The 24,381-nt window shown below is 40.9% G+C and overlaps 1 protein-coding gene across 2 annotated transcripts; it reads left to right on the top strand.

The window, feature by feature from the left end:
- The first annotated feature begins 2 nt into the window (after nucleotides 1–2).
- LOC138746976 (zinc finger CCCH domain-containing protein 10-like) lies at nucleotides 3–10,993 on the top strand. Of its 2 annotated transcripts, XM_069905736.1 has the most exons (3): nucleotides 3–56; nucleotides 1,437–1,496; nucleotides 6,106–10,993. In XM_069905736.1, exon 3 carries the CDS (start codon nucleotides 6,154–6,156, stop codon nucleotides 7,789–7,791), a length of 1,638 nt encoding a protein of 545 aa, XP_069761837.1. In that variant the 5' UTR covers nucleotides 3–56; nucleotides 1,437–1,496; nucleotides 6,106–6,153; the 3' UTR covers nucleotides 7,792–10,993. The 2 variants fall into 2 exon arrangements, with proteins under 2 accessions (XP_069761837.1, XP_069761838.1); XM_069905737.1 differs by lacking the exon at nucleotides 1,437–1,496 and having other exon boundaries at nucleotides 25–56.
- Nucleotides 10,994–24,381: the final 13,388 nt, after the last annotated feature.

Genomic DNA, 24,381 nt, shown 5'->3' on the forward strand with positions numbered 1-24,381 from the left:
GAGTGGAAGATCGTTGTGCTTGGAGGACCAAGTGAGGGGAGGGAAGGCGAAATAGTGTAAGTAAATGTGTGTCTTTTCATCTTTTGTTCTTTATCGCGTTGATTCTGGCCTTGGTGACGCGGGGATTGTTTCTTCACGCCTTTAAAAAAGGGACCCAGCTTTTGTTTATTTTCATTTGTGAGCTGAAATTTGTACCATTCTGTGGAATCGGGGCCTAGGAGCGCAGTTGGAGTCGGGCACCGATCAAGTTCGAGCATTTTCCGTCGTGACGCTTCCAAAACGTCTCCCTTTGGAATCAATCTCGCAAGAACAAGAATTGTTGGAGCAAAAGAAGTTCACGTCTTGTGCTGAGGTTGAAGCTTCTGGGGTATTATGAATTCCGGGCACAATCACCATTTATTGTCGTGAACAAGTCACGAAAGTCATTGTTTGGTGGCAGCGTCACATTTCTATAAACCACCTTACAAAAGTAAATTTGAAAAAAAAAGTCAAAGTCAGGCAGTGTCTGTGCTTCATTGATCATTCAGGAATCTGCTGGCAGCGGGGAAGAAGCTGTCCTTGTGCCGCTGAGTGCTCGTCTTTAAGCTCCTGTACCTTTTCCCTGATGGTAGCAGGCATGGCCTGGGGGGGTGGGGTCTTTGAGGATAGAGGCTGCCTTCTAAAGACCCCCACCTCATGTCGATGTCCTCGATGGAGTGAAGCCTGGTGCCTGTGATGTCACAGACTGAGTTCACAACCCTCTGGAATTTATTTTTGTCCTGAGAGTTGGTGAATCCGTACTAGGTAGTGATGCAACCAGCCAGAATGCTGGTTCACCTGTAGAAGTTTTCAAGAGTGACATATCGAATATCCTCAAACTCTTCACAAAGTATAGTGGTTAAAAATGTAGCAGTTCGCTGATGTCAAAATGAAAGTCCAATGAATGGAACATTAAAGAGCATTCAAGATGAATTTATAGTTTCTCCATCACAAAACTCCCATAGGGTTTTGAAATTCCTGATTTAAAATTTCCATTTTTAAATGAAGCCATTTGTTCCAGAAGGCTATTTCCTTTTCTGATACCATGCTGCCCATCTTCAACGAAGTGGCTGTGCCACAGTTTGGTGCTCGAGGTGAGATTGGGGAAAGAGAAGATCAACGTGGTTGAATCTAATTCAGAATGTGTTGTTCAAATGAAAGACTGGACGTTTCGCCGTCTGCCCTGATATAATTCAGTAGTGTCTGAAAAGCTGAAACCTTCCAGTCCATATCGAGAAGTATTCACTTTGGTTGTTCTGAACCACTAAATGAATGGAACTCTGGTGTATATCTGTAGATGTGATTCAAAAATAAATGTTTTAACCAGTTATCTTTTAAAAAGAATGTTGGCAACTGGATTCTAAAATCTTATTTCAAAATGCTGTCACTATGATATTATTTGCCATCTTCCTCCTTAGGTCACTGCATCTTTTGTCATTCAAGAGGAATATCAGCAAGGTTCACTTGACTACTTAAAGGTATGAGGGAGGGCAAGTGATCAAATGTTCTTTTTGCTTTTCTTTAAAACAAGATTTTTGATTTTGTGATTTTTTTTTTTATTCCCCCCCCTTCCATTTTTTATTTCAGTTAATTCACATCATGATGTGAATACTTTTACAATTCCATTCTTCCTCCCTCTTTGTCCAGGCCAGTTTTGTCTCTTTAACCTGCTTGACGTTGATGAACACCAATGTACAGCGGATAGGTGGCATCTTTCATTTTGAAGTTTATCCAAGTAATCGTGGTTAACCCAGGTGTAAAGATTGACTGTTATAGATGTCCACAGCCAGACTTAATCCTGTCTTTGCCCAGTGTCCACATGTGTGGTAGCCTTCTGACTATAGTAGGACATATATTGAAGGTTGCTTGGTGTGGCTCAGGATCCCACTTTGGCCTAAGTATCTGCCAGGCAGATAAAAGCAGTGGGGTGAGGTGCAAAATGTACTCTCATCTCTGCTTTCTCTCACCTCTTAGCAAGCTGAACTTCCTAATTCTCCTTGCTTCTTCCAATGCTCACCTGAACAGTTAACCTCTGGAGGTTATGAGTGTTGGTGACTACTTCTCAATTGCTGGTGCCTGCCACCTTCATAACACACTTACAGTTGTCCTGTTGTGGGGATATGGACATCCAGTTGGATGTGAGCCTGTGGCCTGTTCACCAATCAGAATGTCATTGGGAATATGTCTGACATAGGTGGTTTCTCCATTGCAGATGTTGTTACTTTAATAGTGAATGCTTGCTGATGGACTCAGTGTATTCTAGGACTTCTGAGTGACTGTGTCCTGCTGGAAGTAGCCTAGAATACATCTATCCAAACATGTACATTTTTAATCCTGTTTGAACTGGATCCTGATCTTTCTTTCAAAAAAAACGACTTAACTGGCTTTAAATCCTTCCACGAGACAACAAATTTTTTCCAAAAGGTTTACTTCCTGAAAAAAAAATTGGGGATTACGACAGACAACTTCAACCTGAACACAAAGATAATTTCAGATTTGCTGTATCATGTAGGAAGTTGGATAAAGATTAAATTAACTTTTATTGCATTTAGCATGTTTAATCACATAATGATGCTGACACATTGCGTTAGTTCAACTGACCAAAAAATGTTTTGCCGTTGATTTTCATTTGAACTCAGCATCTAATGCCTCTTGAGTCAGTGTCCAACAATAGTCGGCCAGCATTGATGGATTCCAGTTGCCCTGATACTGCTTTTCCATGATCGCAATGTCCTGGTGAAACCTTTCACCATGTCCGTCACTGACGGCACCAAGATCAGCAGGGAAGGAGTCCGAAGTGCACTTCATAATTTTGTATGCTTAAGTAGACTTAAAATAGGTTATAGCTTAAAAATCGGTATGTGATAAGAAAATTTTAAGGTGCTATTCGTGATCAGCAACCCAAAATCCATAAAATGCACCCAAAAGTGTTCAGGAAGCAAAATCTTCATTGCCCAGTATTATTTTGTTCTTCAGTTGTTGCTGTAGTTGAGATCAGCGACACTATGCTATTTTGCATTGTTGTTTACTACCACACTATGGCTTCTAAGTTTTTAGCAGGAGTGAAAATGGAAAGAAGAAAGGATTCTTCATGCTTTTGACCAGGTTTTATTGCTATATTGTTTTTAAAAAAAACTCACAGGAAAGTACAGTAGTACAAAATACTGTCCATCTATATTTCTCAAGTGAGAAAATGATGTTTCCCTGCCTGGTGTGAGTTCAGAGTCACGTAATGGACCAGGAACTGGTTAGGATTATTTACCAAAATACTGAAAGTTCAAAACTCAAGGACCCAACACAACTTAAAAATTGCACAATCCAATTTGTCAATGTTATTTTTGCAAAAAATAACCATTTAATAAGTAAGTATCCTACTCTTGGAAGGTTGAAATATGATACTTAAAACAGTTTACCAAATAGTTGTAATGTTCATGTATCCAGTTTTGAGAAAATAGACCAATAATTTACATATTTAACTGAATTCTGTCTCTGTGCATTAAGCTACTGACAGGAACAGACTTCTGACACAAGGAAGTAGTGAAGCATATTCTGCTTGGATATGCTGTTATCAGATTCCTCCTGAATACAAATTGAACTAGTGCAAGGTAATCAAAAAGGAAAGAGTAGGTCGAAGATGTATAAAGTTCTGTAAGAATTTGAAGTATGCCTTCAAAGAAAGGCATAATGTTTAAATTAAGAATATGAAGTATTGGAAACAATGAACATAAAGGAATAGGGATAAATTAAAAGTGGATAAATTGCTTGATCTGAATAAAATATATTACAAACCCTTAAAAGAAACAGGAGAGGAAATAGTGCAGGCTCTAACTCTGTTCTTTGGCTATATGTGTACTGACAGAGAACTGAAAGGGTTGCTAATGTACTATTCTTTAAAAGGAAAAAAAGGGCAGTTGCTTTGACTGGCAGTGAGCAAATTGATCAATATAAACCAATTGGTAGAAAGGTTGGAGGGAAATTAAGATGAAGAAAAAAAGAATCCAACGAGTGGTTTTGGAATGCATTGCCTGAAAGACCATAAGAAATGGAAGCAGGAGCGGGTCATTCAACCCTTTGAGTCTGCCTTACTAGTCTATAGCATCATCGCGGATTTAACCTTTGACAAGTTCACTCTCCTCCACCCCTCTCCCTATAACTGTTGACTGACTCCCTTATTGATTAAAAATCCATCTCTCTCCTCTTTGAAAATATTCAACAATTCAGTGTCCAGCATTCTGAGGCAAGAAATCCCAAAAGGTGTAAATCCTTTGAGAGAAATTAAATGGGTGTACCTTTTATTTGAAATGATACCCTCAGATCCTAGCCTCTCCCAAGAGGGGGAAATCCTTTTAACATTTTACCCGTCAAGCCTCCTAAGAACCATAGATATTTCAATAAAATTGTCTCTCATTCTGCTAAGCCATTGAGTCAACCCATCCTGTTCATTCTTTCCCCACAAAACAATCCCTTTGCTCCCAGGATAATTCTGTTGAAGCTTCTTTGAACAACCTCCAATGACCTATCTTTCCTTAAATCCATGGATCGAAGCTGAGCATTCATCTAGACTACCCTACTTAAAGCAATTTGAAATGAAATTCCATCAGCCTTCCTGATTGTTCGCTGCTCCGATACACTGGCCTTTTGCCTTTCATGTTCAGGGGTCATCCCCCCAAATCCCTTTTTACTGCAACTTTTCTGCACTCTATCTCCCTTTGAATAAACTGCTTAATTATTATTCCTTTCGATGTGAACAAATCGTACATTCCACACAGTATATTTCATTTTGCATCCTTTTCCCTTTTCTTTGAAACTATCAATATTGCTTTGAAAACTGTACTTTTCTCACATATTGTCTTTCTAACTTCCCTATCATTTGAAAATTTACCTACAGTACAATTAACTTCTTTTCTCAAAAATTATTTTCAGCATCAGAGGGCTGAAGGGCTGTACGGATATTCTAAATCAGTAATATATTGAAAACAATTGGTCTCATCACTAATCCCTGTGTTACACCACAGGTTTCAGATTACCAACCTGAAAAATGGCCTCAAATTCATGCTCCCTGCTTGTTAACCAATTCTCTTTCCATCCTAATATATTACCTCCAATATCCAAAGCCTTATTTTGTCTGGCCCTTGTTGAACAGCTTTTGAAAATCCAAATAAATTAAATCCTAAGGGGGGAATGAAGGCAGAAACCCTCCCTGCATTTAAAGCTACCTGGAGGAGCACTTGATGAGTAAAACTGAACCAAAAGCAGGGAAATGGGATTGACCTAATATCCCCCTTTGACTAGCAAGGCATGATGGGCTGAATAGTGACCTCCAGCCTTAATTCATGGCATAACTTCAATAATACTCATTTCTGCAGATATATGTCTGTGATGTGCTGATTTGAGGGATGTTAATTTACAGTCTGAAACACACCTGTCATTTTGGATTTGTTAAAGTTGGTATCAAACATTTAGCTTGGCATTTCTGACATCGTGTTTACACATGAATGCCAGAACAAAATGTGTTTGTTATTTTTAAGGTAAAATTTAAGGGGTCTATTTTGAAAGGTGAACAATATGTTCTGCTGAATAGTAGAAATTTTCCAAACTAGTTGACTATATCTGTTGTGAAACTCCATGGGAAAAGTTGAAGAATAGCTTTTCAGTGCCTATGGTTCCATTTAATTGCTGTAGACTGACTCTGGTGAGCTAAATCAACACCATTTCTCAATCATGTTTCTTCAATCATTTGTTTCCAGTGCTGATTCTAAGTCCCTGCATTTACTAATTGCTGTTTTAAAAAAAAAATCACTTGCAATATGAATTTCAGTACTATCTGGAATCCAATAATCAAGAAGGCATGTTTATTTGTTATGCTGGTGTCTTTTTCTGAAAAAGATAAAACATTGGTATCTGCAATATTAAAAATAAAAATCAGACTTAATTCTTAATGTAAACCTTGATGTTCTCCTGATATTTTCTGTTGAATTTAATAATGTAGGTGCATCTGCAATATTTTGAGAAAGGGATTAACCAAAATTACTATGTAGATTAATCTCTTATTCATTATAAAAGACCTGGCTTCTTTTTCTTTTACAGTTGTTTATTGAGAGCCTTGGCTGAGTAGCGCAGAAATAATCTGGAAACATGTCCGAGAACGACACTGATAATTTAGTCAACAGCGGCAAATATGAGGCTGGCAAGAGCAAACGGAATGTTTGCCGAGACTTTCTGCGCAATGTCTGCACCCGTGGTAAGAATTGCAGGTACTTCCACCCTGACAATACTGAGGCCTCCGACCTCGCCGACGTAAGGAACGACGCTGATAATTTAGTCAACATTGCTAATGATGAAGTCGGCAAGAGCAATCAGAATATTTGCCGAGACTTTCTGCGCAATATCTGCAATCGTGGTAAGAATTGCAGGTATTTCCATCCAGATGACATTGAGGCTTCCGACCTCGCTGACATAAGGAACAACATTGATAATTTAGTCAACGTTGGCAATGACGAAGCTGTTAAAAGCAAACTGAACATTTGCCGAGACTTTCTGCGCAATCTCTGCAGTCGTGGTAAGAATTGCAGGTATTTTCACCCAGATGACATTGAGGTCTCCAACCATCCTGACCTAAGTGAGGATACTGATAATTTAGTCAATAATAGCAAATATGAGGCTAGCAAAAACAAACGGAATGTTTGTCGTGACTTTCTGCGCAATGTCTGCACCCGTGGTAAGAATTGCAGGTACTTTCACCCTGACAATATTGAGGCCTATGATGTAGGTGAGATGCGGCACGATTCTATCTTTTGTCAGTACTTTCAGAATAGTAAATGTACCCGTGAGAACTGCACGTTCATTCATGGGACAAAGAGTGAGGAGAATTACTACAATAAAACAGGAAAGCTTCCTGCTCACTTGCAAAAAACGGTGGCTGTGACTTTTGGGCTCTCACCCTCCAATTTGCCTCTTATTACAAAGGAAGTCCCGTTCTGCCGTGACTTTCTGAAAGGAAAATGCCGAAGAGGGTCCAAGTGTAAATTTCAGCACTTGAAACGTGATGACAATGACAACAAAAGTACAGAAAAAGTGTCACAAAATAAAGAAGCCTCTCCTGAAATCTGTCGATATGACCGTTTGGATGACCTATATGAGACTGAGAAATGTGATTACGACCAAAACCCAAAAAGAAAAAGAATGGAAGGCCTGCGGTTTGAAGTGTTTGATTACAGCACACCCAATTTACGTCCAGTTGAAGTGAATTTTTTAGAGGAGGAAAACCATATACTCAGAAAGCGCAATGAAGAGCTCAAGAAGCAGGTGACAAGCCTAAAGATTACAAATGAGGTACTTCTGGAACAAAACTCTGATCTACGCAAGCAAGTGAAGCTGGGGTTCCTGACCACAGGGACCGACCCAATTCAACCACCAACTTTTACCAATTATAATCATAGTATAGTAGAAACTCACACTACACTCAGCAAACAGACCTTGAAATCACAGTCTCTTTCTCATCAGGAATTGATTGCGCAAGCTCGAGCTCATAATGCTTTGTGCTCTGAAGCTACATCCCAAAGTCCACCCCTTCTTAGTGCTGCTCTTTCTACACCTTATACCCAAGGGATAGCTTCACCAGTCTCAATAGCACCAATCGCCATCCCAGTTGCACCGGTGGCAGTGACGCAGTCACTCCCAGGAATTGCCATGAGTTACACAGCTACTCAAATGGTCAGTTATCCAAATGCATCACAAAATATGAGGTTCCTCTGTCGTGCAGAGGAGAGTTGAGATTGCAAGACATTTCATTTAAAGCGTTTACAAAAAATTTCTAATTCTTAGTGCTTTCCAAGGCATTTGCAAAAACAGTCATGAATGATTCTCAAAGAGGGAGTCTCACCATCACCAACCCTTTTGCAAAAACATTAAAAAAAAATGAAATAATGATTTTTTTTTTCTCCTGTCTCAAAGAGTAGTTGCTGTTGAACTCGTCAGGAGAACAATGCGCAGAAATGTACCTAAGCAAATAGTAGCAAATGGAAGTTGAATCATGCTTCAATTTGTCACTATATACGTCGCAAATATTTCAGGGGAGAAACAATTAAATAGAACACGTGTTTTTGAAATCTTTGAACATTTGGTGTCAGCGGAACCCTTGATTTTTGATTTGCTCACAGTATAAGCTCTGGTGCAAAGCAAAGTATTTGACTGCGCATTGCAATGCCCACACCAACTCGAGCTCTCTGACTGCTGCAGCAGTGGGAATAGGTTTTGCCTGCAAATATGGCTGCTTTATTTGTAAAATAAATTGGTTTCACTCAACATTTTTTTTTTAAATGCTTTCTAAAACACTTGTGTGTGCGCTTAAAGAGCATTGTACCTTTACAGTTATTGAAGTGTTTCAAATCACTTTATTAAGCCAGGAAATGTTATGATAATATAAGTAAATTACCCTCTTTCTCTCCTATATCCCAGCCACTCACTCCCCCCCCCCCCCCCCCCCACACCACCAAAAAAAATTATCTGCTGTTTTGATTATGGTCAGAGCAGAAATTGGGGTATACAGCAAATGGCACCATGACTCCCACTTCGTCCTCTGTTGGTGAAACTGCTGTGTAGAATATATGAAATAAGTAGATCACTTTCTCCCACAGGTTGAGGGGGATGCAAATCTGCAATGTAATAGTTCTCTTTCTTTAAATCCAGTAATGAACCAAGTAATAACATGGGGTTAATTTAAGATGGGGGCATTTGAAATAAGATCACTGAACCTCCTTGGGTGATCACGACTGATGATCAGTTTGTTCAAGCTATCTTGCTCCAAAGTTCCTCTGATTTGATTACTCTGAAGTTCAAATTGTATTAATAAGTTATGTCAAGCAATAAAACAGCTACTTTTTTGAACAAGGGGTACTGATGGCAAGACTTCCTCTACTTGTATTTAATATAAAAATCTGCTACAACAACAGTGATGGGGTGATGGGCTCTATCAAAACAAAGAATTCGATGGGAACATTCCCAATTCCCTTAACATTGTTAAAGATGTTTTTTTTTTGGTTGATTACAGTTGGGGTTTTTTAATTTTAAACAATGATCCAATGCTAGAAAGTTTATTTTCCTTTTTAATCAGAAATTGTATATGAAGTCATGACTGGGAACAACATACCTTGCTGTGTATAAGTATTCCATTATTTGCAAAAAAGTATTTCTGTATCTATCCCATATCAAAGCAGACCTGTAAAGAAAAGTTTTTTTTTAAGAGAATCATGTGCCTATAGTTTAAAGTATTGTAATAATTAAACCTACATTGTACCTTTTCTCAAGTCATCAATTAAAATGTTTTGGTTTTTTTAAGTAGATTTTTCTGATCAAAGCATTTGTTGTTCATATATTTTTCTTTCAAAGCTATACAAGTCACCTATAGATTGGACTACAAAAAGTGTTTTTAGAAATAAAATGAGCACACATCCACCATTAACAGTCTCTATTAGAGTGAAGCAAGGATTTGCAGATAAATGTGATTCAAGCCTGAGAAATAATGCATATGTAGTACATATATATTTGATTTAGTGCCTAGATCTTGGTGATTGGGTGTTGGTCTATAAATAAGCAGGACCAATATTGCAGGAGACCATGTGGTGAAAGAATTGCTGGTTTCTTATCTTTGATGTTACATTCTTGGAAGGTTAATGCTCAGCACTTTTATATTTCCATGTCATTTTCCCATCTGGCCAGGGTGCTGATCTGTCAGATGCTCTATTGCATTAGTCCATTATCGGTCAGAGGATTTCAAGGCTGCCCACTGCTTTCTGTGTTCAATATCATAGCAATTGAGTTGCCAAACCAACAGATAAAATATTCATTCAAAAAAAATTACTAGATAGATTATATATGTAAATATATAGATATACGATTTGTGACTAAAATATATTTTAGTCACACAATATAAATGTGCATTAAAGTGTATTATCCAACTACTGTTTAAAAACGCTTGGAGATGTTGAGCATAGATTTAGGCTATGTGTAATATGCTACCTGGGCTTCTAAATTAAAATATCAGTTGGTCCCTTGATCGCATTGTGCCTTTATCTTTTGACTGAAAAAGATGAGAATAAATAACTGGCAAAGGGAAAAAGTGGGAGAAGAAATCTTGTTATTTATTATTCATAGATTAAAAAAGTGAAATGCAACAAACCTGGGACTCGATTGTTGACTTCCTTGCTTGGCAGCTTGGGTATTAATTGTTTTTTTTACTGTAATTTGCATGAGTGATACATTATTGTGCCCATTTAATTTTCCCTTACTCAAAATACACCATTGGATGCATCAGTGACCTGCACTCTGTCTGAAAGGTTGGGGCATCTGAGTGAGGCATAAAGAAAATGAACCTATATCTGCATATAGTGGTGCAATAATGTAAGTTTTACAAATTTCTAGTTTTAAATTTTAGTCAATATTTTGACTTGAAGACAATAGATTTCTATTGCAATGTACATGGGAATGTCATTTTATGTGGTGGTGCTCTCTCTGTCAGTCGGTGAGCAGTAATGAAAATGCATTTTGTAGGGAAGGATTAAAGGGAAATATGGGAAATTTGGCACTCAAAAACCTTCATAAGGCTTAAAATACAGTAAATTCTGCTGTTTTGAGAATCCCAGAGATTTTACAACATAGAGGTTAACTTCCAAGAATAGTAACTGCGGTCAAAAAATTGCAAAATCTTGAACTACTGTAGATGTGTTTTAAAGGCCCAGTAAAACCCATTTTGTCCATTCTTGACCTGATACATTGTTGTTGTAGATGCCAACTGTCAATGATATCTGATGTTTATAAAAAGCAGTGGTTCATTGAGAATCTGCATACGTTTGCTATTTGTATCCTTCACTTGGTACAATTGGTGAACAGTGTAATTACTGCAAGCTATATATCAAACTGAATGTACAGTGGTGTTGTCCGTTGTATTGTTGGAATTAAAACTGATTGAGGAATAGAACTGGTGAGTTCACATTCTTTCTGAAGGAGCCAAAACTGGACTTGGAAGATGTCTTTAATTGTGCTTCTCAATTGGGCTACAGTTAATTTTATTTTCTAATTAACAGTATAATCTGTTTAATTGATATATTATGCACATTGTAGATTTATTTTCATCACATGTGGTTAAATTTTTAAAAAAGCTCCTTCACAATAGTGCATGTTAATGTCTTAACTCCTGACATTAGAAATTATTTTAGTTATTCATGAAGGGTATTTTAGTCTTAAGAGTAAAAATCTGGGTACTTGCTCTGGAGAAAACTCCTTGGCCATCACTCATGCATATTGGATGACTTAATTTGCCGTACTAAGGATTTTGGAGGGAGGCATCCTACAGAAATCCCTGGCAGATTTGGTGATGAGCACAACCACGGACTAAACAGAACAAGATCTAAATTGGTGGGAGGGGGGACGAAAAGAGGACAGCAATTTGGACTTGCCCTCTCCTTGCATAACAAAGTAATTGCAGGGAAGAAGCTGGACAGCGAACAACTGCTTCCTCACATTGGAATTCTAGGGAGATAGTAGAAGGATTTAACCCCAAGATGTTCTGAGTGCTTGATTATAAATTCCTATAGAATCTAACTACATTGTATTGTACGACCAATTGTAGTGCTGTCTCAATGTATCTCAAGATTCATGATTATTTTATTGTCATGCAATAAAACAGAACGTGTGATATTGCATGAAATTTCCTTTAGTCCACTGTAAGGCAGATAAAGATTCACCATCAGCAGAAATTGCCCAGCACCTCTCACAGTCAGAAAAAGAGAAGCCTGAACTGCAGAGAAAAACCAACAATAATGTTACTTCCTCTAAAATGACCAGTTTTAACCTTTAACTAAATTATATTAAATCCAAGTCTGCATAAAAGCCTACATTAAATGTTACCCTTGTATTCCCAACTCACCCTGATCATTTTGACCTAAATACATAATTATAACACTAAATAATTTGGAAAATACCTTGGAATGAACTTACAGTATTTACATGTCAAATTGGTGAATGTGTATGTACAAAATACTCTTGAATGTAAAGTGTACTTCATGTCCCCAATCTGGTAAAAGTTCAAAACCTATTCTTATGATTTAAGGGCACAATTGCTGCTGAATCTTCAATGCAGTGATGGAAAGTACATTATAAAAGGTGTCATTTGGATGAAATGTGAAACCAAGACCCTGCCTTCTCTTTCTCACTCTCCTCGCTCTCTCTCTTGCCTCTTTCCTCTCCTCTCTTTCTCTCCACCCCCCCCCCCCACAAAACCGTTCACTTCAAGAGGTATGTAACAACACCTTGTTCGAATGTGTCCTTTTTGATGGAGATTCCAAAAAGCAAACTTATTATGCATGGATTTTTTTAGACCATTATCTAGTCATTGTGATTTGTGAGATCTTGCTATGTGCAAATTAGTTGCTGTCTTTTCTACAACACAATGGTAATGGTATTTCAATCAAGAACCATGAGTCTGCGCAAAAATAAGCAAATGTAAACAAAACAATGGCAAAATGAACGAACCTATTTACTACTAGGAAAGTTAGCAATTTGAAATATTTAGGTGCTAAAATTCCTGTAGTGCTATGCAGCTGGGGAACAGGCTCTTTAGCCCAACTCATCCATGCTGACCAAGGTGTCTTCTTAAGCAGGTTCCGTTTGCCTGCATTCAGCCCATCTAACCGTTCCTATCCATTCTTATTGGGATTTGTCTGCATAAAAATCTTAACTATTTTAACAGTAAGGACCTTCCAGTAGCCAACCACCTTAATTCCACACCTGGTTGCTATACTGATATGTCTGTCTGTGGCCACGTGAAGCAGTGGAGAAACACCTTGTATTCAGTCTCCAACCAGATGGAATTAACATCGACCTTATTTTCCAGTTTCTGTTAACCCTCTTCCCCTGTCTCGTTCCCTCATCTCTGTTTCCTTTCCTACACCCCCTTCCAGTCAGAGAGCTACCCTTCTCTCCGTCTCTTCACACCTTCTTTCTCATCTTCACCCTCCCACCTGTATCTCCCTATTACCCCCCACCCCCAACTTTTTATTCAAGTGTGTGCCTGACTTTTGGTACTGCGAAGAAGGGCTCAGGCCCAAAACATCGACCGCCTTTGACTTTCTATGGATGCTGCGTGACCTGCTGAATTTCTCCAGCAGTTGTGCGTGCTGCAGGATGACAATAAGCTCAGCTTCCTGGTCAGAGTAATTAATAGAACACTGTCTGCTTGTATAGAATCTGACAAGCAGAAATTAGTATGACCCAGCCCTTATTTCTAAATCAGAATCAAGATTTATTATCATGAACATCATGAAATTCAGTGTTTTTGCAGCAGCATCAAAGTGCAAACATTCAGATTATAACCATCTTACAACATTACTATTAAAATAAATAATAACCATAATACTGCATGAAAAGTCAGGCCATGTCTGTGGCTCATTGATCCTTCAGGAATCTGATGGCAGCGGGGAAGAAGCTGTCCTTGTGCCGCTCAGTGTCCTTAGGCTCCTGTACCTTTTCCCCGATGGTAGCAGAGTGAAGAGGGCATGGCCTGGGCGGTGGGGTCTTTGAGGATAGAGGCTGCTTTTATAAGACACCACCTCATGTTGATGTCCTCGATGGAGTGAAGTCTGGTGCCTGTGATGTTGCAGGCCGAGTTAACAACACTGGAGTATATTCTTGTCCAGAGAGTTGGCACCTCCAGACCAGACAGTGATGCAACCAGCCAGAATGCTCTCCACGATACTCTCCTTTGTGATTGTATCAACATAGAGGCTCCAGGACAGATCCTTGGAGATGTCGACTATGACAGATTATGTTGCGTTTGTATTGTATATAGATATGTTTTTATGAGATAAACTGGGGCAGATTTTTTAGTGTAGGTCACATACAAATGAAAACAGATCATATTTGAAATACTGGAGCTCTGCTCATGCTAGACATGTCAGTGCCCAGGGCCTTTGCAAAAGCTTTGGAGAGTGCCCAAGAGACTTCACCAGTGGATTGTTGTTTACAAAAAGGCAACAAATGAAAAAACTTGTCGGAGCCACAGACTGTCTGGAGTGGAACTTGCTGTTCTTGGAGGGTCATGAGGTTTTGCAAGCAGAGAGAGTCAAACAGACTGTCTCTCTCAGAGAGAGAGGGTGATATCAGATCTACAGTTTTACAGTCAGAGTCAGCAGCAGCAGCTGGGACTGGAACAGGACAAGCACAAGCTGGAAAGCTTATGGAAACCCCCAGTTGGGTTGTGAGTGCTTAGTTCAGCCTAGTCAAAGCCCTTGTGGTTCATGCAGGAGGAGAGCTCTGGCTGCCTAATGTTTCACTTGAAATTAGAGAAACAAAAAGGAACTCTGTGGTGACCTGAAAGAAAGAGGTTATGATCTGGAGAACCCTGAGGAGACAAGTTTCTTTGGCAAGACACTGAAGTGGCTGATTAAAAAGAAATCAGTTGTGGGTGTCCAGCGTACAACAAAATCTCTGAAAACTGACAAGAACCTTCCTGAGCGATAACCATTTACCTTTCAAGCACTAGTGAACTTTATAAATGTTAAATTCTGTGCACAGTATAAGAATTGTCTGCAACCAGTGAACTTAGAGGAATGAGAAGTGAGATTGGATTGTGAATCAAAGAACTTTTCTGAACTTACACATACATTATATACACGTGCACTTAGAATTAGAAGGGGGTTAAGTTAGGTTAGTTAAGTCAATAGTGATAAGTTAAAGTGTGGTTCTGTTTTCATGTTTAAAGATAATTAAAAGCAACTTTTGTAACATTTGTCTTGGTGAATATTGCTGCTGGGTTTTGGGGTCCTCTGGGCTTGTAACATGACATCCAGGAATTTGAAGTTCTTGACCCTCTCCATTACTGAACCCTTGATGAGGACTGGGTCGTATTCCCCTGACTTCCTCCTGAAGTCCACAATCATCTCCGGATTTACTGATGTTGAGCATAAGGTTGTTGCCATTACACCATTCAATAAGCTGAGCTATCTCCCTCCTGTTCACTTCCTCATTGCCATTTGTGATTCTGCCAACAACTGTGGTGTCTTCAGCAAACTTGTAGATGGCCCTGGAATTGTGCCTGGCCACACAGTCACGGGTGTATAATGAGTAGAGCAGAGGGCTAAGCACACATCCTTGAGGAGTGCCTGTGTTGATAATCAGTGAGGAGGAGACTTTGTTTCCAATTTGTACAAACTGTGGTCTTATGAGAAAAATAAAGGATCCAGTTGCAGAGTGGGGTACAGAGGCCTAGAGTCTGTAGTTTCTTGACCAGAACTGAGGGAATAATGGTACTGAAGGTCGAGCTGTAGTCGATGAAGAGCAGTCGTATGTATGAATTGCTGTTTTCGAGGTGATCCAGAGCGGAGTGGAGAGCCAGTGATATTGCATCTGCTGTGGAGTGATTATGACAATAGGTGAATTGCAGTGGGTCCAGATCTTTGCTTGGGTACATGTTAATTCTGGCCATGACCCGCCTCTCAAAGCATTTCATCATAGTAGAAGTTAGCGCTACTGGGCAGTAGTCGTTGAGGCAACTCACGCTACTCTTCTTGGATGCCCTTTTGAAGCAGGTGGGAACCTCTGACTGCCACAATGTGAGATTGAAAATGTCTGTGAACACTCCGGCTAGTTGGTTGGCGCAGATTTCAGTACCCTGCCTGGTACGCCATCAGGGCCTGATGCCTTGAGATAGTTCACCCTCTTGAATTATGTTCTGACATTGTCCTCAGAGACAGACATCACAGGGTCCTCAGCCTTTTCAGGAATTCTAGTAGGCACTGTTGGGTTCTTCTTCTCAAAGTGGGTATAGATGGTGTTCAGTTCATCAGATAATGAAGTACCGCAGCCATCTATAGTGTTCGCCCTCGCTTTGCAGGCCATAATGGGCTGCAATCCTTGGCGTCTATCTGTCTCTAGTTTCCTTCAGAATTGCCACTTTGCTTCATGGATGGCCTTCCACAGGTCATACCTGGACTTCTTGTAAAGATCTCGATCCCCGGCCTTACACACCCTTGTTCTTACCCTCAGCAGGTTGTGAATTCTCTGATTCATCCGCTATTTTGCGTGTGGGCACACACTCATCCACGCAGGTCTTGATAAAGCCAGATCTAAGCAAAAATGCACCTTGATAGTGGTAGGTTTTAAACATCAGAATTTCTCCAACTCTTCTTTTTGAGCAGTCCCTCAAGATTGAAGATGACTTGCTTTCATTAGTGTTCTGCAGGGTTTGAGGTAGCTGATGAGGCCAATGTGAGTATCGTGGATATAGCAGCAGAGTGAGAGGTGATGTACTCCCTCTGCTGATTGGACAGGGCTCCTGTGCGCTACCAAGGTATGGCCGAGAGGTTCTGAATACCATCCTAAATGTCACTCCACATTCAATGGTCATGAACTAGGAGTTGATGGTGATGTTGCATTTCTTCAAGAGAATTTTGAGAATATTTGTTTCCGTTTATCTGGTAAAATCTACCCCCACAACAGCTCTTTTTAAAGTGCCTGTTTCAGGAGATTGGTGTTGGTCATGCAAGCAATCTAGTCTGGCCAACGTGATCAATGAAGTGCAACTCGGGTCTCAATGCTCAGCATGTCGCTCGAGGAGAGGACAATGTGTTTGTTTGCCTGCTTATCCTTCCACTGAATTTGGAGGATTATGTGAAAACTGCATTGGCTGTGTTTTCCAGTGCCTTGAAGTGCCTGCTGCAGGTAGTCCGGGTCTCAAGTATATGGGAAGGCAGACTTCACTGTTGCCTGATGGACCATGATTTTAGTGCCAGGTTTGATGGCTGATGGTTGGCTTCAAACTTTGGATTGAGAAAAGGTTAAACAGCAAACAGGCTGGATTCCTGCTCTGCAATCTCCTCTTCTGTGTGCCTGAAGACCGTGGTAGAAGTATCTTATTGCCATCACACATTTTGGTGGGTGACAAACCAAAGGAAGAATTATGTCCCTTCAGACAGTGCAATGAGTCAAAAAGGCTCCTGTTGTCACATTGTTTCATCAACATACTGGCTAATTGATTTCAATAATTAATCTGTTACTAATAGATTCTTGACTGTATGCATATTTGCATTGATTTACAAGAACTACAGTGTTTTGAAAATGTTCCTTTTTTTCCCCTTTAAAAATGCAATGCCATTTGGTGTATATGGAGTTTGTACAATGAAGTAAACTCTCCCAATAGTTCTGTGTGCTTAACCAGTGAATTTCCAATATTAGAATGCAAATTTATTAACATGAACATGTCACGAAATTCATTGTTTTGTGGCAGCATCATATAAAAATGTTGCTTTAAAATTACATTTAAAAATAAATAAATTAGTGCAAAAGAAAGTGAGGTTGTGTCTGTGGGTCATTGTGCATTCAGGAATCTGATGGCGGAGGGGAAGGCGCTGTACTTGTGCCATTGAGTGTTCGTCTTCAGGCTCCTGCACCTCATCCTGTGAAGAGGGTGGTGGGGGTCTTGAGGATAGAAGTTGCTTTCTTAACACCCCGCCTCTTATAGATGACCTCGATGGAGTGAAGACTGATGTCCATGATGGAGCTAGTTGAGTTCACAACTCTCTGTAGACTTCTCCTGTCCTGTGCATTGGACAGTGATGCAACTAGTCAAAATGCTCTCCACTATACACCTGTAGAAGTTTTCAAGAGTCTTTGGTGGTGTACCCTAATCTCCTCACAAAGTATAGTTTAGTACTTTGGTCAAAAGACTTTTCCACCGTGTAGGAGAATGGAGAAAAATAATCAACTGTAAATCTCTTTGGTCAGTACTAGAATGATGCAATGTTCTGCTGTGCTATTTCCTTCATGAAAGGTTTGATTCATTCGGATTTAGCAAGGCTGGAGCCACAACTTCTCACGATGCCTTCCTTTACGTGGGACATCCTGCAGATGGCACTACAGCCCCATCCAATGAGCGGTTGCTGTGTGTTGCCGCCACCTAAATTTGTCTGGAGGTGGTTGTTGAACCAGCCATAGTAATACAACTCGGAGGTGAGCAACATCAATTCCATGTATCCAGTCATGTAATGCCAGTAAATCTCTGGAACTTCAGAACAAGGGTCTGCATTTTAAATCATTAGCAAGGAAACTGCCCATTCTGCCCAACTCACCCATGGTGATTCAAGGTGCCTTCCTGAGCTTATCCCATCACACACATGATGCTGTCATTATATTCCCATAATCACACAATCTAGCTGCATCCTTGCACACAGATATACCATACTCCAATGGTGTACATTGACCTCATCAGAAATCAACTTTCCCTTCAAGTCAAGTCACGTTTATTTATCGTTCATACCACGTTCACATGATAAAGGCGTTTCTCCAGGACCACAGAGCAAATGTTCTGGGAATTCAGGAGCCTGATGGCCTGGGGGAAAAGCTGTTACCCAATCTGGACATGAGGGCCCAAAGTGCTGCAGTACCTCCTACCAGACGGCAGAAGGGAGAACAGTTTACGTGAGGGTGTGTGGAATCCTTCACAATAGGCACTTTCAGGTGGCCAAAATCCCCAAATGTAAAGTTGCATATTATGCCCATATGCGGCTGTCGGGAGGCCACTTGAAAGCGAGGCAAACTTTGTAACCCTCCTCCGGAAGGGATAATTGCCAGAGCACTGAAGACCCCCCCCCCCAGCACCTTAATGCTGCCACCTGAAAGCTGGTGAGCGCCTGACAGCCCCCCTCCCAGCTGCCCCTGCCCCCTGGCGCGTGATGTTAGGGCAGGGCAGCCAGCACGGGCTGTCCCTATACTGATCCCACTTCCCTGCTCTCTACCCACAGCCCTGTATCAGTCCCCACACTGGGGCCACCGGCGTGGGCTGTCAGTGTGGGATGTCCCCACACTGCCCCACTCTCCCCCTACAGCCCTATCAGTCCCCACACTGGGGTAGCCAGCGCGGGCTGTCAGCATTGCTGGTGGGGACTGATATAGAGCTGTGGGGAGAAAGCGGGATCAGTGTGGGGACGTCCCGCGCTGGCCACCCCAGCACTGACAGCCCGAAGGGACAGGAGCCGGAGTGCACTCCGAGGTACAGCTGTCCCTTTCAGACGGACAACGCAGAGAATGCACCTGAAGAAGCCTAATGTTTATTGCCTTTCATCTGCGTTGAATGTTGTTGATGTCCTTCATAGTAGGGAGCCCCCAATGATCTTCTTCACTGATTTCACTATCCTCTGCAGGGTCTTGCGGACCGAGGTGGTATATGGATATGACTCTTTCCTAAGGATTGCTTTTATTTCAGATTGATCTTAAATCTAACCTAAAATTTTGACTAAGATGGGATGGATGGACTAAGATGGAGTTGCTTCAAATCCTGTCATCAGTACACTAGATCAAGTCATAAGATGGAGAATGTGATTTGTGTTCATCTGCAACACTGGTAGAATAAAGTGGGTCAGTAATGAAGTTCCCTTGTGGATTTGATGGCTGGGTATTAATGCTACCGAAGAAAGGCTGAAAAATGTTAACTTTTATTAATTGGTCTCCCTGAACCAATAGAGTTTCATTACATGGATGTATTATTTTAGCTGATGTATTTCCTGCTTTAATTAGAATGGAGTAATCTGCCCAGTTACCCGTTTAAGGATCTTGCTATTTGGGGAGAATTGGAACACAGCTATTATGGAACTGATCCAGTCCCTGCTACATTATATGGTTGGCCACATTGGCAATAAAATAGCCGTGAAGAACAGTGATCTTGGTAATAGATAACTCAACAATGAGTTCAAACATTCTCTGCTGAGACACTACCACTTCTATAAATAAGTGGACCCTGAAGAGGAAAATCAGCACAGTGAGCAAGATACAGGTATGTGCATTGTGGGAAACCAGAACTCGAGTACAACTTATTGTGGTTGAGCTGTCATAGCAGCTATTAAGGCCATTCTCTGCCAATCAGATTTCTTTAAAAACAACAAAAAATGCTGGAAACACTCAGCAAGAACCAGAGCTAATATTTCAGGTTCAACAATCTGTCACTCTTGAAGGTAATATTCCTGTTCACTTCATCCCTTAGTCATTGAAGAGCCCCAAACATGTTAGAGGACTGCAGCAATACCACCCTTTGTGCAAGTCTCTTGATTTGGTGTTGCTTATGGATTGGCAAATGGGGACTCAAATTGGCATTCAATTTGATGTTGGATAGTAGATTATTGATTTTGCTGTACATGTCCTCAACACCTTTATTATTCCAGAAATATAATCTCCATTTGGAACTAAGACTGAACCTCCAAAGTGAAGAAATTTCCCATCTAAACACTAAATGGCTACCCCCTTATTTTGTGACTCTTATTTCCTGTCGAAAACAAGGACAGCTCCTTTGAACGTCGGTAATTTCTAATCTATTATCATTTATATAAAACACCCAACGTTTCTGTTTCCGCCCCCCCTCCCCCAACGATCTTTTGCAAATCCTGATTTTACCCTTCCACCTTAGTTTACCGAGTTCCAAAATGTTCATACACATTTAATTGATATTTTAGATAGAAATGTGAGAACCTTTATGCTTCAAAGTTAAGTAACTTTGTGTGCCATGTTCATGCTGCAAATGCAAAATGGGGAAAACACACTGGAAAATCGTTCTGTGTAGAAGACAAAGCAGATGAACACCAGACCAAGTGTCTGCTGATTGCAGCGTCGTGCATGTGGGCCCAGGAGGCTGGGCAGATACGGTTTCATCTGGGTGGATGTGTCCAGGCAGGTGATGGGGAACTTGAATTCGAATTCCTCCAGCAGCTCCTTTCGCTGTTTGCCCAAGATTCCAGCATCTGCGATGCTCAAGTTACTCAACGTTTTCATATTTTGTACACAAAAGCACTTTGGTAAATTTATCACATATTCCAAATGAATTGGTATCGAATCTTAGTCTCGAGAAAGCGCCAGATAAAACGCAAAGGTTAATGTCGGACTCTAGCTTTACCCTACCCTCAACTTAGTCTATGTGTCGGCTGAGTCCAGCATGCTCGTTGAATGAAGTGATAGGAGAAGGTATTCGATTTCACAATCAGTTTATTACATAGCACAAGAATAAAGCTTAACAGAGCTTTGGTTCAGTCGTTAGTTCATAGGTCACCTTCTCAGTGAACTATTTCCCAAGACTGACTCCTACCGTCCAGTCTCTTCTGTTTATATAGATCAACATTGTCACACCAACCAAGAGTTGGCTTTCTTTGATAGGCTCCTTGCATAAGATTTATCTCAAGCAATTTCCTGTTCTGCAATTATCTATGGTGTAGACCTCCTATCTTAATCCCCAAAGCCAGAACATCCTGTTGTTTTGATCAGAAGTCAATCCATACCCCAGATATTTCCAGTTATTTCTTTGTTCTCGTCTTGGCCATAATCTTCTGTTCTAATCAACACCTCCTGTGTACCCTTATGACTCATCATTCCTACCAATGTGGTTTATCCATTTTGTTCTACTCTGACATTCTTTGTACTTTTCCATGATTACTTAACTCTTTGGTTCCCACAAGTCCCCCTTTTGGTCTCATGAAAATGAGACCAACCAATTAAACTTCTCCCTCGTGTTTTAAGGTGAGTATTTCAAATCGAATTCCTACCGACTTAGTACAATCCTCCACTTCAGCAACCAAACCTGTTACTGTGGCAATCAGCCTTCTAACTCTAATTCCCAATATACATGTTCTCCCGCTGCGCACGTCAAATTTCCATGCGTTCTATTCGTATTCTGTTTAGCCCACGCAATGTCACCCCTGTGCTGCGTTAGTGTCGGTGTCAGTGCTATGGCTCTAACCAAAACTACTATTGTCAACACCAATGGTATCAAAATCAACCGCGTCATTCTGTCAACTGCAATGTAGATATATCACTCCAAATCCTGATATACAGTAACCGTAATCCAATAGTATCTTTAAAGGGACCCGTAAAAAATTCTTAGTCCACAGTTTCTTCACAGGGCCTCAGCCATCTCCGCTCGAGTCTTCCAGGATCCGAGTAGGTGGATCCGTTGCTGCACACTGACTCCAGTGATACCAAGTCTCTCCTTTTCCTTGTAGTCGGACTGCGTGGGACATTCTTTCCACCACTCTGTAGGGCCCTGTCCACCTGGGCTCCGACCACTTTCTTTTAATCACCTTCAGCAGAACCCACTCAGCAACGGATGGTATCGGGGGTTTCACCTTTTCATTCGGTACTTGGAACCTGTTGTGAAAGAGCTGATACCAGAGCCGTTAGTTTATCATAATAAAGCTTACATCTCATGGGGCTTACTTCTTCCTTCGTGGTCTGAATCCCTGCTCCAGGTCCAGGAAACTGGTGCCCCATTTGTAGTTCATACGGAGTAAATCCTGTCACAGAACTTACCGAACTCCTTATTGACATCGCAACGCATCCACCCATTTGGTCCGTGCCTGGACTTTCCCGATCTTACCTTTTATTGTTTGGTTCATCCTCTCCACTTTCCCTTGGGATTGTGGATGATACACCGTTCCAAAGGTGTGTTTTAATCCCAACACCGCTTCTACCTCCTGTAAATCTTTACTCTTAAAATGTGTCCCATTATCTGACCTAATCTTCCTAGGAAATCCGTGTATAGGAATATACTGGTTTATTAGGAACTTAATTACCGTCTTTGCATCTTCTCTTTCGGCAGGGATTGCCTCCGGCCAACATGTATACACATCTACTGCTACTAAGAGGATTCGATATCCCCTTACCCTCAATTATAATTTCCTGTCCTGGTAACCTAGGCAACGGAAACTGTCCCTTGTGAGGTACACTCTCTGATATGATTCTCCACCATCGCTGGCAGGAAGGGGTGCCACCAATGTATCAAATACCTTATCATCTGTTTCTTCCCGCAGTGGGTTAACCCATCCGCCTCCTCCAGGAGGGGGTTCATGAGTCCAAATGGTAATACTGGCCTATCATCCATTGATCTCCACAGTCCTTGATCTTCGGTTGCCCCCCTTTCTTTCCATACCATCATTTCCTGGGGTGAGGCTTTCACTTCTTCCTGAATTACTACTCCTACCTCACAAGACGGCAATAAGTCATGTGCTGTTCTCTCTGCCTGCATAATAAACTGAGGGCTGTACCCTGCTGCCCTTTTTGCAGCCGTGTCCGCTTCCTGATTTCGCCGAGCTACCATCGTATCCGTTTTATCATGGCCCTTACATTTAATAACTGCTACTGCCCTTGGTTTCAGGAGGGCCTCAGCTAATTTCCTAACATCCTTCTCGTGTTTAATTGGGGTCCTTGCTGCTGTTAAAATCCCACTTCTAAGCTCAAACTGTATTGTCCCTACCACATATGCCGAATCTGTATATATATTTACCTCCTTTCCTTCTGCCTATTCTAATGCTGCTATCATTCCCTGTAGTTCGGCCAGTTGTGCTGACTCCTTTCCTCTTACTGTCCCTGTAATAATTTCTTCAAATCCTTCTGTAGTTTTCCGTACTACCGCATAGGCTGCTTTTAATCCGTCCTTGGGGTGTCTGTAACAACAACCATCTGTAAATAAGATTTCGTCTGGTTCTTTCAAGGGTGTGGTCTGTAAATCAGGTCTTATTTTAATATCCTTCACTACCCTCTTCTCACAACAGTGTGGTTCTCCCTCTCCCATATTGTCTGCCATGTTAATGCCTTCATGGGTAAACGTAATATTTGGAGCATTCAAGATCTTCTCAAGTCTTGTCTGCCGCAGTGACATCATTGTAAACGCCGTCGAGTTCACAAATGCCACAATACTGTGTGTTGTTAATACTGTCAGGGCATGTCCCATTACTATGTGTGCCACCTTTTGTAAAATTTTTGCAATCCCCACCGCATGTCTTGTACATGGTGGGTGTCTGTCTTCAGTCGGATCCAGTGTGATACTCACATACATGAGCACACATCTTCCACCCCCTTTTTTCTTAAAAAGGACACCATTAATTGTGTGTGCTTTTTCAGAAACATCCAAAAAGAAAGGGTCTCTATAATTTGGAATCGCCAAATCTATGGAGGTTGTAAGAGCTTGCTTAAGTAGAATAAAACTCATCTCGGCCGGTGCAGTCCAATCAAGTGTAGCCCCCAGATTCCTCATCCCCTGCTCATTTACCAAAGTTCGCAGTGGATGTGTCAACTCACCATACGATGGGATAAACTGCCTACTATAACCCGTCAAACCCAAAAACGAAAGCATCTCCTTAACTGTCTTTGGTTTTGGATGATGTAGTATCGCTGTTCATAGAAACATAGAAGATAGGAGCAGGAGTAGGTCATTCGACCCTTCGAGCCTGCTCCGCCATTCAACGAGATCATGGCTGATCTTAAAGTTCAGTACCCCGTCCCCGCCTTCTCTCCATAACCTTTAATACCCTTATACTGAAGAAATAGATCTAATTCCCT

Source organism: Narcine bancroftii, chromosome 12 (genome assembly GCF_036971445.1).
Source record: "Narcine bancroftii isolate sNarBan1 chromosome 12, sNarBan1.hap1, whole genome shotgun sequence".
Classification (NCBI taxonomy): domain Eukaryota; kingdom Metazoa; phylum Chordata; class Chondrichthyes; order Torpediniformes; family Narcinidae; genus Narcine; species Narcine bancroftii.